Source organism: Dermacentor silvarum, chromosome 10 (assembly GCF_013339745.2).
Source record: "Dermacentor silvarum isolate Dsil-2018 chromosome 10, BIME_Dsil_1.4, whole genome shotgun sequence".
Taxonomy (NCBI): domain Eukaryota; kingdom Metazoa; phylum Arthropoda; class Arachnida; order Ixodida; family Ixodidae; genus Dermacentor; species Dermacentor silvarum.
This window is the reverse complement of record NC_051163.1, coordinates 25314587-25328704: the sequence shown is the minus strand read 5'-3', so window position 1 is coordinate 25328704 and position 14118 is coordinate 25314587. Positions and strand designations below refer to the sequence as shown.

General features: G+C 48.8%; 1 protein-coding gene across 1 annotated transcript in view; it reads right to left on the bottom strand.

Annotated features, from left to right (window-relative positions):
- The window catches only part of LOC119431144 (uncharacterized), a 63731-nt gene that overhangs the window by 11651 nt on the left and 37962 nt on the right, over positions 1-14118 (bottom strand). Inside the window, 2 exon segments of the mRNA XM_037698616.2 lie at positions 2036-2352; positions 3991-4099. Coding sequence (XP_037554544.1) covers positions 2036-2352; positions 3991-4056 — 383 coding nt within the window. The 5' untranslated portion in view covers positions 4057-4099.

Below are 14118 nucleotides of genomic sequence, written 5' to 3'. Positions count from 1 at the left end.
CGCAAACAAGAAACTATAACACTCTCATCCTCACCACACTCCACAACGCGTGAGGCTGCTGCCACAAGGCATCATGTCCCGCACACTGCATACCCACACAAAACAAACAACTTCAAAATGCAGTGGAAAATTTCTCGCTGTTCTTCTAAAAATATTTCTACAAATGTGCAAGCCGATTACCCTCGCTCATTCCCGGCCACGTCACAACGGATGTGAACTTCCCTTAATATTCGATGTCCTTGTGAAACTTTGTTTTGGAGCGTGGACACGCAAAGGGCAGTGGAAGTACGGTTCTGTAGGCGCACCAACTGCTGATTTCTCAGGTTGGTTGCCGAGTATATACAGGGTGTTTTTTTTTTTTAGCTGCACCAAATTTTTTAAATTAGAGAGATGTAAATCTTGGTCACGTTATGTTTACCATTCGAGCGTACGTATTGGCGGCCTATAGATACAGAGCAATTTCCGCACTTACGTTCGTAATTAGCGAAGTTACACTAATTAACTTTCTAATGATCAACAATAGGTGGCTATAGCAAATGAGTACTCTGGGGCCCGTCCTCGACACTACCTAGCCCAAAGATCAAATTTTGAATAGCGGAGTTCATGTGGGAGCTACGCGAACAATTAGTTCCCCTTGGCAGGCTGCTTGAAACCGAAACTGGCCGCAAAAAGAGCGTCTGTGTCGTCGATGTCGCCGACCCCCAGCCTTTCGTCACGTCGCCGACGTCACCGCTGGTCCGGCCCAACGAGCAGCTTGCGTTATCTCCTTGCTGTTTGCGGCGTTGGCCTAACGCTTCAATGCCGGCGGGCCGCCAAATCTACTTCGTCATTCCGTCGGGCGCCAAGTTGCGCTGTAGCGCGAACCCCGCTCCTTGGGCTTTCAGATACTACAGGCGTGACGTCATATCAGTCTGTAGCGTGGACGGCGAACGCCACAGATAGCAAGGAGATAACGCAAGCTTCTCGCGGGCCCGACCAGCGGTGACGTCGGCGACGTGACGAAAGGCAGGGGGGCGGCGACATCGACGACAACGACGCTCTTTTTGCGGCCGGTTTCGGTTTCAAGGAGCCTGCCAGGGGGAACTAATTAGTCGCTTAGCTCTCACATGAACTCCGCTATTGAAAATTTGATCGTTGGGATAGGTAGTGTCGAGGACGGGCCCCAAAGTACTCATTTGCTGTAGTTACCTATTGTTGATAATTAGAAAGTTAATTAGCGTAACTTTGCTAATTACGCACCTAAGTGCTTACATTACTCTGTATCTAGAGGCCGCCAATCGGTGGACTCGAATGGTAAAGATAACGTGAACAAGATATATATTTTTCTAATTTTAAAGATTTGGTGCAGCTAAAAAAAAAACACACTGCAGGGTGTCCCAGCTAACGTTAGCCAAGCTGTTCAACGAAAAGAAAATTAAAGACACGGTGCTAGATTCGATCTCAAGACCTTCAGTATTCAGTCGTCGCACTTCCGGCAACCGAACACCGTAGGTTTTATAATTTTATCTTGCACCGTGCTTTCTTTAGGGCAAAAATTTATGTGCCCGATTACGCGAAAGTCTGCCGTTGTCGTCGAGCAATGGTACCAAAACTGTACGACGGCGCAAAGAGCGAAAAAGACATGAAAAATGCTCGGATTCACATCAAATTTCTCAGGGAGGTGCCTGGAAAAACAGCATATTAGCGGCTTTGAAAAGAAAGTTTGGTACATTTCGGACTGTGTGGGAATCGAACCCGGGCCTCCGATTTGAGAGGCGAGCGTGCTTCTCCGACGCCACGGCGGCTCCACGGTTCCGGCTGACTAAAGGTGTACCTAGTGCGTGCGAGACTGCGCACGTCACGTCGCAGCCGTCTGACTGACTAAAGGTTTCATGAAAGGGACTACATCGCTTTCGCATTCATATTCACACACGTATGCCGTCTTAAGTGTCTCCGCCGAATTTTTTAAAATTATTTATTTCGTCGTTGAACAGCTTGGCTAACGTTAGCTGGGACACACGCTAGATAGCAGAGGAGCCGGCCAAAGTGCTCTCACCTGCTCCTCTTGAACCAGGCCGAGACGAGCTTCGCGGACGACGACGAGGTGTCCCGCGCCTCGAAGGTCATCACGCAGGTGGCGACGATGATGAAGCCGCCCAGGCCCATGACCAGGGGCCCCAGGTAGGTGAGGCTGTCCAGGTGCCGGTCGCGGTGCTCGTTCTTCACGCGCACCGTGCTGTTTCCTCGCCGCTCCTCGACGGTGGACAGGTGGTCCGAGTAGAAGCCCACGGTGGCCATCGAGGCGCCGATCACGATGAGCACCAGGCCCGTGGTCATTGCCTTGCACGCCGCCCAAAGGCACTGGTCGCTCACCTGCGCCCGCGATCAGCCATTGAAAGTTCTGAGCAGCATCAAAATCACTCAAAAGAGGAACACATAATCCGTTTAGACTGATAACGCATCCTTCGAAACCCATACGTTTGTTGATTTCACGCTGAGAAGTTGATTGCTAGAAGACAAAATGAAGTTCCAACTACCATTTTTCAAAATTTCGCGCCGAAGCGCCAGCGTCCATAGGTCAGTGCGACCTCACGGTTTTTCCAGGCATTTTCTTTTATTCGGGAAGTTTTGACCACGTTTTGATGCAGTAAAAGTTCTCAAACTTGCTAATTTTTGTATTTAGCTTCCTTAATATATAAGGTAGTACACCTCTGAAAAAAAAAAAAAGTCGCAGAATAGCGTCTATCGAGACTCCCCTTTCATCGAGTGGAATCACGGTTATCAAATATGGCTACGACCGTGAGTGGCCGACGCACTGCCAGCCAGCTGCACATGCTGCACAGCCAGCTGCACATGCACATGGGCAAACCGAGCCAAGACAGAGCGGTGGATGCGCCACTGCAGCTATTTTTTTGTCAAGTGCGTGAACCGTTTGGGCATCCCGCGACATCACATGGACATTGAATTCCTTTCTACTTGCAGTTGTGCGTGTTTCGCGAGCCAGAAATGCCAGCGCAGCACTACGCGATAACGAAATTACTGAAACGCGAAAGCGCGTGCGGCGCAGACTTGAGAAAAAACGAAACGTTTCGACCGAACAATCAATTCTTTTCTTTCTAAAAAATAAAACTGAACTGGACAAGTAGCATTTTCTTTCGCCTTATTATGCAATACAATGGTGTTTTTAAAACGAGTGGCTTAGTACTAGTGACAAACATTAAGTGAACAGTGCCTTCATCATCTGGCACGTACACGAATGGCCCGGGGGAGTCTCTAGTCGTATCCTGAATTGACCACAATTTCTCGATTACTAATGCTCTGTTCGCGATAATATTGATGCCGTAGAGATTCTCGAACACTAATCTATCAATTTTCTTGACTAATATTTGCCTTTAGTGTCCATTTAAAAGACCATGATTGTGAGCAATGCTAGTTGCGTCGACACATGGGTCAGTCTTGAGCGTGGTATGCTAAACCTAGTTAGATGCTTTGGTATCCCCCTTAATTTGCTTTTCAGCACCACCGCTCGAGCGCTTTTGATAACATCGTACATAGAGCTAGGCCCGCTATTGCACGGCGTGATCGAAGGCAGGGCAAAGCACCGAAGTACGGAAATATAGGTGCGCGGTTATCAGCAAGAGGTACGAACACCTGCAAGGCCTTCCCGCTAACCAGACACCAATCTTCCCGCACATCTGTGACGTGCGCTGCATTCACGCCATTCACTTGGACCAACTCGACGAAATTGCCATGGAAATTGAGTTGGTGCATTTTTGATTGACAAAATAAAGTACATTAAAAACGGCAAACTTTCCTATTGTGCACCGTGTTCACCGCTGTTTCGTTTTTTTTCCCCCTTTTCGATTAGGCGTATACCAACAGCTTGAGCTCTACGTTAATCGAGCTATGTCTCATCGTGTCCTTTTTCTTTGCGTACCATGTCTACTGCTGCATTTTCTTTTTATTCATTTGATACAGGTAAGCGGGTAGACATTTGTGCAACCACCTCACCTTTCCCCGGCCAGCCGCATCTCCTGCCCACAGAGAGGCCGGCTGCTGCTGTCGGAGGCCACTCATGCCGAGACCGGCTGTGTCACGCCAACATCGTCAAGTCTGAGTCCTGCGATGGAGACAAGAGAGGAGACGCCTTGTTGCCGAACAAACATCATCAATAGATTGCGAATAATGTTTTTCAAAGTTTATGGGTTGGAGGGAAATGTGCATGGTGCGGCACTCTTCCACAGGACAGTTCTTCTCTGAAGAAAGGTCAGCTTCGGGCCGGGGTAAGCATGTGACCGTTTGGATGTAACCGGTGAGTAACCGGCGTCAGCGTGGTTTTGAAGCCACGTCCCTTCCGCGGCCGAGGTAGACAATTAAGGCACGAGGCCACGACTGCGGTAGTAGTTGTATATTGTAGGAGCCGTAGCGGGCTGTACGAGCAACTGTGGTAAAGGGTTTGTAGCGTAACAAACCCGCTTGGTTGGGGTGCGCGAATATTGGCAACTTTCGAATAACGAATCGAATACTGTTCTGTTCGATCCGATCTTCGAAGCGAGTGTACCGCTGAAATTTGGACTCGTTAGTTAATCATGATCGTCAAATAACAGAGCGGAAAAAAAAAAAGTGGGCGAACGTAGAAGAGACTTGCACAGCGCTGACTTCAAACTGGTCTTCCAACAGAGGGCGCACTCATACGTATTCGATACAGCAAAAAAGAAGTCAGTTTCCACAGTGCGCAGAAACAGCTCTTCTTTGGGGAGAAGAACGATGGAATAAAAACAGTGTCCCATTCGGCCATTTTTTATCTTTTTTTTCCTTTTCTTTCTTTTTGCGGTACAGAACGTTTCTTCTACTTTCCACTTCTGGCTGGCTACCCGCGGGCTGCCTGAACCAGCCAAGACGATTGTGGTCTGTCTGCTCTCTGGAAGTTCTCTGGCTAGCAGACGACCCGCCGTGGTGGCTCAGTTAGCTAAGGCGTTGCGGTGCTGAGCACGAGGTCGCGGGATCGAATCCCAGCCGCGGCGGCCGCATTTCGATGGAGGCGAAATGCAAAAACGCCCGTGTGCTTGCGTTGTAGTGCCCGTTAAAGAACCCCTGGTGGTCAAAATTAATCCGGAGCCCTCCACTACGGCATGCCTCATAATCAGAACTGGTTTTATCGCGTAAAACCACAGAAAGAAGAAGAAGAATGGCTACCAGACGGCAAAAGAGGAGATGAGCGCTCACCGCAATGTTTGTGGGGGACTTGACGGATTGAAGCGCGGGCACTTAGAACTTTTACCTAGCTCAGCCAACTGGCTAGGTCACCTTCGGATTGCATTACATATTGTGTAAGGTTCTCACGAACCGTTCCGCCTTGAGAGGCGGTGCCATACGAGTGGCGGCGAACCATTTGAATATTTTTTTGTGTGTGTGTGTATGTGTGTCCCATGAAGGCTTCTGCCCGGCCGTGCTCTCGATCATGCGTGCATGCTATCTACATCGTATTCCGCGAAGTTGTCGACGGTCATTCCCACACACTGCGGTGCCTTTTCTGCTCATATTTTTCTGGTGGCATCCATTTTCACATCTCTCATGTATATGCGGCGATATCTCCTTTTTCTGCAGTTAGCGAAGGCGTCGCAACTGGCGCGTGTTCGCTACGTCTCTCCGTCGTATGCTTGGGTGGCAGCTCGAAACCGATGTGTTCTAACTATAGGTCGTTGTTAAGAGAATGCACTGAGGGGTTCAGTAATGGCCACACATACAGTCGTGAGCACGCTTAGCGTAAATACGGGAGCACGTGTCTCACGATGCTATCGGCGACACTTACCTATACCATCGCGAAGCACTGCACACGCGCATTGCGTTCGCGGGTTGATTATTTTAAAATCGCGCGCATCGCGTCATCAGAGAGCGCCTTCGTCGTCTGCTACATTCCGCATGTTTTATGATAAAGATCACGCCACCATCCAGCATACTATGAGCAAATATATAAATAGAGACGCTGTTTCCGCTCGTCCCACATGTGACGGCATACTGCCATGGCTAGAGTTCCCGAGGAGCAAAGGCTTGAAATTGTGCATCTTGCATATAAGGAGTATCATAATCATAATCATCATCGTCATCATCATCAGCCTATACTTATGTCCACTACCGGACGAAGGCCTCTCCCTGCGATCTCCAATTACCCCTGTATTGCGCTAGCTGATTTCAACTTGCGCCTGCAAATTTCCCAACTTCATCCCCCCACGTAGTTTTCTGCCGTCCTCGACTGCGCTTCCCTTCTCTTGGTATCCATTCTGTAACTCTAATGATCCACCGGTTAGTCATACTACGCATTGCATGGCCTGCCCAGCTCCATTTTAGATGCGCAGCAGCTCATGGCGGGGGCTTTGTCCGTCCTGCGTCCCGCGGCGTCCCACACCCCCACGGCGCAATGCGCGTCCCCTCCCCCTCTCTCTCCTCTCATACGCTCCCCCTTTCTCTCCTCTAGGAATCCTTTACTGTACGGAGCGGCGCCCGCGTGCCACACCCCCACAGCGCATGCGCGTCCCCTCCCCCGCTCTCCCCTCTCCTACGCTCCCCCCTTTCTCTCCTCTATGAATCCGGAGCGGCGCGCACGACAAGTGGTGCGACAGCTGCATACTCCGCTGGGGGCGCCACGGTAGTTCCGCGGTATGAAAATGACGGAGCGCGCGAGCCTCATTCTCTCCTGTGCAGCGCCGCGATGAACGCTCGGGCCGCTGCCGCGAAACCATCTCCCGCTCAAGCTAACCATCTCCCCGCTGCTTCGCATCTACACATGGTTCCCTTTAGCGGGAGACGGAATAATTTTTTTGTCTTAATGTCAATTAGCAGATCTGATATACCCGTTTACTTTCTGACCCACACCACTCTCTGTCTCTCAATGTTAGGCGTAACATTTTTCGTTCCATCGCTCTTTGTGTGGTCCTTTGCTTGTTCTCGAGCTTCTTTGTTAACCTCTAAGTTTCTGCCCTATATGTTAGCACCGCTAGACTGCAATGATTTTACACTTTTGTTTTCAACGACAGTGGTGAGCTCCCAGTCAGGATTTGGCAATGGCTGCCGTATAGACTCCAACGCAATTTTATTCTTCTGTAAATTTTCTTCTCATGATCAGGGTCCCCTGTGAGTAATTGACATAGATAAACGTACTCCTTTACAGACTCCAGGGGCTGACTGGGGATCCTGAATTCTTGTTCCCTTGCCAGGCTATTGAACATTATCTTTGTCTTCTGCATATTAATCTTTAACCCCACTCTTACACTTTCTAGGTTGAGGTCCTGAATCATTTGCTGTAATTTGTATCCATTGCTGCTGAATTGGACAATGTCATCTGCAAACCGAAGGTTTCTGAGATATTCACCGTTGATCATCACTCCTAAGCCTTCCCAGTCTAACAGCTTGAATACTTCTGAGCATGCCTGACCCCTTTCTTGATAGGTAACTTTCTACTTTTCTTGTGGTAAGGTGTACATCCAACGTAAAGTCGGATTATTGGTTGACAGGCCATTGAAGACCGTAAACAGAATAATTCAGGAATTCAAGGAACAAATTCAAGCATCAAGGAGGCAAATAATTCACGCATCAAGGACGCATCCGAGATACCCCCCGGGCACCACCACCAAGATCTCCGACGGACGATGAAAATGCGTTAATCATCGCAGCCGTGGTCCAGGATGCTTTCCTTCCCGCTAGAGCAATTCGTGAAGCCTTAGACCTCGATGATTCAGGTTCTACAGTTCGCCATCGACTGAAGGATGCAGGGCTTCGCAGCTGCATGGCAGCATGGAAGCCATTACTGACAGCAGCGAACAAGAACTCAAAGCTGCGGTTTGCTATGCAGATTGCTCCGTGGACGATTTCCGCGAAATCTCGCAAAAGGGATAGTATTCCCGAATGCAACTATACATTTTCAAGCTGGCAACGCCTAAATGGGCCGACTACACCGAGCGCGCGCCGGCCACGCCGGCCGCCACGGCAGACTACAGACCTGTAATTGGTGGCTTCCCTTGTGATACTGGGACGCAGGAGTTCCAGCAACGCGTCGATTATACGCGGTTGTATTCGCTGGAAACTAAACAGCGGGGAAAGAAAGCGCAATAAAGACAAACCTCTTTTTCCAGCTGCCGATCTTTGGATGAGCACGCCAGCCAAACCCGAGCAGCGGGTAAACAGCTTCGTTTTAATATTATGCACCGATTCCCACCACAACGCGATCTAGAAATTACAACTTACTCTCGATAGTACTGCTCGTCATGCGCGCGAAGTTCGGGCAGGAGGCTGCTTGCATGGCCGGCCATTTCTTGCGAGCAGAGGCACGGGCGCATCCACCAGCGTCGCGTTTTCTTCGGAGGCTTCCGCGCTGCCACAGCTCACACCACGGCAGAACACATCAGCACAGGGACGACGCCTTCCTCTTCGCTCGAATCAAAATTCATGGCTGTTGCCGGAACGCGGAACCAGCGAACATAGTACCAGCGAAGCGCGAGCGAACTGTGTAGATTCCTAGAGTTCTAAGAACGGTTATCTCCTGGATTGCGACTCGCAGGTGGCGCTTTGCCGAGTTTGCCGGTGTGAGCATCGGTCACCTTCAGTCGCTTTTTGGTGGCCAATCGCAAAACGGTCGCGCGACCACCTCAAGTCGTCGGTGTGATTGAGCCTTCAAACATACCGCGTGTCCTGCCGTGGTGATCACGTGTTTGGCCGATACGTTTGGCTTCAGTAGTGTTGTGCATTGTTCCACCGTTGTTTTCCCTCCTCCGTGCTTCTTTGTGCCGTCCGTAATTGACCACCAGCCCGGCGATGCTCACGTTATCATGCCGATCGTTGTCATGCTGTTCGTTATCATGACTGGCAAGTGCCTGAATGGCGGCCAATTAGGGCGTTAGTAAGAGGATCCCAAACAGAAGACTCATATTCCAGCTTGGAACGTACTCGAGTCCTATTAGTTTATTATGGCACGATATATTTTATTGCGCTTTAGTTCGTCTTAGCGTTCGACAATGTGCCAACTAGCCCAGTTATCATCATTAACTACGTACTAGAGTTAACAGTGTTTGTCGGCCTGGGGGCAAGAAAGAAGTGACGACGAAGGAAGCCGAGTGTGTGGTTGGCTCTGTTTAGTTAAATGATCAACATGCATGTTCCAGGGATGATTATTAGTAATGTTCACTCCTCAGAGTTGTGTATATGAGTTAACCGAGATCAATTGTGATCCACTTAGGAAGTAGTAACGTTGTGGGAAGTGATTAGCCTGCCGGATTATTCGCATTACTCTGCATTTGTGATCATTCAGCCTCCCTTACCCCATTTTGCACCAAGCAGAGATGTTGTGAATGTTCCTACAAAACAAACGTTGCTATGTTCACTGGGCTGTGTCCGAGAAATTTTGGCTCGTCCAACTTGCGCGTAAAGACGAAAAATGCGATGATTTTCTATCTATCTATCTATCTATCTATCTATCTATCTATCTATCTATCTATCTATCTATCTATCTATCTATCTATCTATCTATCTATCTATCTATCTATCTATCTATCTATCTATCTATCTATCTATCTATCTATCTATCTATCTATCTATCTATCTATCTTTATTTCCTTTGTTTCTTTCCTTTCTTTGCTTTCTTCCTTTCTTTCATTTCCTTCCTTCCATTCCTTCTTTCTTTCATTTCCTTCCTTCCATTCCTTCTTTCTTTCATTTCCTTCCTTCCATTCCTTCTTTGCTTTCTTTCTTTCATTTCCTTCCTTCCATTCCTTCTTTCCTTTCTTTCCTTCCTTCCTTCCTTCCTTCCTTTCTTTCTTTCTTTCTTTCTTTCCTTCTTTGCTTTCTTTCTTTCATTTTCTTCCTTCCATTCCTTCTTTCCTTTCTTTCTTTCCTTCCTTTCTTTCCTTCTTTGCTTTCTTTCTTTCATTTCCTGCCTTCCATTTCTTCTTTCTTTCCTTCCTTTCTTTCTTTTTTTCCTTCTTTGTTTTTCCTTTCTTCCTTTCCTTTCTTTCCTTCTTTGTTTTTTCATTCTTCCTTTCCTTTCCTTCTTTCCTTTCTTTCCTTCTTTGTTTTTCCTTTCTTTCTTTCAAGCAATCGCAGCTCGTATTGGCGGCCGCTCACTCAACATGAGAGCCAGTACCTCCAACGCAACTGCTGCGTAGCGTCGCTGACAGATTATGGCGTCAACGCATCCTCCTAGCGCGAGCTGTCACTCATGCTGTCATTGCTCCATCGGTCCACGGGGACATCGGTATTGCGGCATAAAGAGTACGTCGTCGCCGCTTTCGAGATCACGAGGTGCGCTCGATACGATTCCGGGAGAGCACGAAGTAAAAATTAGCAACTGTCGGCGCAGTGTTTCCTCTTCCTGTGCTATGTCGTAAGCAGACTGACTTATATGCCGTCATTAGCAGCGGCATTCATGGTAACAGAAACTGAAGGATGACGTAACGGCAAACAGATGCGATTTGACCAGCAAATAAATTTGCGTGTCTAGCGAACTGGAGTACCTTTGTATTTCAGACACTATCAGCTTACACTGGTGTGCGAAATAAGCACACACACACAAAGAAAACGTTTGTCTTTAACAAAAACCCGGTGAAAGTAGAGTAGCAATGTCGCCTAAAGTGCCATGCAATACTCCTAAACTTGCGAAATCGAATAACAACATTCTGCAGAGCTTGTAATGTTGTGATTTCCCCTTCCAAATAGTCACAAAGAAATCCAATCCAAGCAAGAAACGCCCCTGATCCCTGTTTACTATTCCGTGCGCGCGGTAGATGAGCCTTTCCATAAGCACCACCGTGTTCTAGTTTTATTGTTGTGTTTTTTTTAAGTATTGAAGGAACACGTGTTGGGGAACTGGCTCTCAACAGGTACGTACGACAGGTGCTACCATTTGGTTGATTCATTCTTTCATTGCGTCGAATTTTCTTGGAATAATTATTACCTCCACAAACCCCAACGCATCATTCTTGATACGCTAAGATTGATACCCCATAATGCTGCCTAATCACATGAATTTCAACGGAAGCCAAATATCATTGTTGCTATTTGGACACGATGAATAAATGTTTGTTATGCGAATAGCTCAGCAAACCAATTACTGAAGTATTACTATACTAGTTACGCTTTATTCAAATAATATTTCATCATTTTGGATCGATGTACACTCTAAGGCCAGAAATAAGGATGAACGAACTTGTTTTAGTTTTCGTTGGTGCGGAATAGCGTTTGGGTTCTGTGGGTTTATGCTAGTTGGAAACGGATAATCATAACCTATAGAAACCTATTCAAATTCGCGCACAGCCACTCTACTGGCATACCACACACAACGTTTTCAACTTGATAGGCGACTCACTGCGGAAATGAAGAAAGCACAGGAAAGTAATAACTTGGGAGAATGGCAGAAATTGAGGGCGATGAGATATACTTATTTATACGTAACTAAGGTTTCGCTCCTGAACGACGATACCTCTGGACTCGATAAACCGACGGAGCCGTAACCGACGCTGAACGATCCGCGCTCTTATTCGGGAACACCTTTCGCGTGAAGACATCATCCAGCCGTCACCACAAACTGACGCGCTTGTCGCGTTCAACAGGTACGAAAAAGAATCAATGCGTACCTCCCACCTCGGCCACCTGAATGCCGATAGAGAGAGAAGGGACACGGAATTCATGACGAAATCACGTGATCGAACACCTTGACCCAGGTGGAAAGCACCCCCCCCCCCCCCCCTTCTCTTTCTGTCTCGTTTCCGCAATTCTGTTCTCATTTCACGCGACAGGTGCATTAGGATTCGAGGCTCAGCGGTTTCTAGTGTACCTGTCAACGAAGCTTTCGACCTCAAAAAAAAAAAAAAATCAAGCTAAAACAAGACGCAGTTGATGTTCCTCTTGCAGGCTGTTGTTTGCCTTAAGACACTCGGACAAAGTGAGGAATCATTTAAAATAACGAATAAACATGTCCACCGTCCAACAGCATTCTATACTGTGATTTTTTTTTCTCCGCGATGATCTTCAGACTCCTATTTTCTGATGTTATGCTAGCATAGCAGACGAAACAAACGAACAGGACCAGACGACGCAAATAACGATAACGAAAAAAAAAAGAATGCCCCGCAGAATGATCCCTCTTTTACGAGGTCTGTCTGTGACTGACGGTGGACGATCGTTCTGCAAACAGTTCGCCGTCTTCAGCGACTGCCCGTTTACGCCGACGCATTACGAGTAATTAACCGAATAGGTCATTTCCGTCGCCGCTCGCCCACCTTGAAATTCACCGATGCGGCGACCTCCCCGAGAGTCGCGGCGCCGCTGTACGCCGCCGAGCCCTGTTGTCGTCGTCGTCGTCGGCCATGGCGCTGTCTCGAGCTCGGCTCCGTGCCTGGCGTCGCTCCCGGACCTTGGTTGGCGCGCGGGCGTGCTACTGCGAGCGCATACCCTTTCTTCTTCGCTTCTGCTCTTCTCCATCATGTGGTCACGTTTCCCTCGTCTTCCCTCCTCCCCACCGCCTCGCAGGCATTCGCGGTCACAAAACGCGCACGGTGTTCAGAGCGCACGCGCACGAACACTTGGGGTATACAATCTTCAACTAAATGAGACTCCTACGACGATGGGTGTTTTTTGGCTCGTTCTAAGGAACATCGTGACTCCCTGACTGGTGCGGATGAATCGAGAGAGTGTATGTGTTTGAGGAGAGAGAGAGAGAGACCGGCTGACCAGCCCGTCGCTGCGACCGCGACCTGTTTGAGCCGTTTTTGAGGAGAGGCGAGGAGCTACGTGACGGCGCTGGGGCGGCAGCGCCACACGTCGGTTATAGCTTCCCCTCCACCTGCGCCGGCCATTGCGCAAGGACAGGGGCTGTGCGTGCATCTGTTTGTTTCCGATGGTGAGGAGGTGCACGACGAGGAGAAAGGGGGGAAAGGGTCAAGAGCGAAATCCTCTCGACAGCGCTTCGCCTGTGCTTCGTAAAAACGATGCAGCGCTGCCAAAGTTTGGCAGTCGTTCCGATTGGACGGCGCTCCCTCCGTCTGCATCCGCCATAATTATGCGTCACACCACCAGACTCGCACTGTGAGAACGAGGCTTAGGTTGAGCTGAGCATACAGAAGTAAATAGGTCGCTACATGTCTTTCTCGCTCGTTTGGTCATGTTGCGACTCTAGAAAGCCAGGGCGCTAGTTTTACTACGCGCAACGCCAGCCCGTCCCCGGGCGCATCGTACCTTTAGTAGCACCTTTAGTAGCACTGCGCAGTTTTAGTTAAGACGGAGTTATAGCCCGCGCTCTAGGGAAAGAGAGGCGGGGGAAGTGGAAAGCATGTGAAGGGAAGAGCGCATGCGCGGACAGATCGATTTGCTAGCGCGGCTGCGCGAAGGCGCAGCGTCTGGCTGTTGCGAGACGTGGAGAGTTCTCGCGGCATATCGGCGGGCTCAAGGCTGGAGCTCAGGCACGCGGCCCTGTTTCTTTCCATAGGAGGTGAGGAGGCCAGGGTCGTTGCCTTCAGAGGGGTTGAGGTCTGGTTCTCGACGCCGCCACCGCCGCTTCCCCGTGTAGGCAACGGGTTGCGACGCATCGGTGGTGTTGGCGGTCGCGTTTGATGAGCAACTGATGACTCTCACACTCGGAAACGAGCACCCGGATATCGATCAAATGTCGCCGACGCACCGTGTTTAAAAAACGATCACAGAATGGGAGTCAAGTGTAGAGTAACGCGTTTGCGGTTGCGTATGTGATGTATGGCAATGTGACGACATATGTTCGATATGTCTGGCAAAAAAAAAAAAAGTTGGTGGAACCATTGGTGATGATTCTCAAAGTATGCGAAGATTAGACTACTTTATACCATACTATGGGTCCCTTTCTGTCTAGTTAAAAATTCGTCCCACTGAGCACCTGTAGCGCGGTTCCATCATCACAGTTCAGCAAAGAAATGACTCCGAGACGCGCGCTCAAAAAAAAATAAAATGAAATAAAAAGGAAACGAAAGGAAAGAAATATCTTCGTATCTGAAAGCCACGATTGATTCACCCGCAGGGAATGTTTAGGAGCTATAGGAGAAAATGAGATTGCACAGGCCGCAGCCTTTCACTAAACACCGCAAAATCCAATTTATTCATCCTTTTGCGTTTTGGGGCCGCACT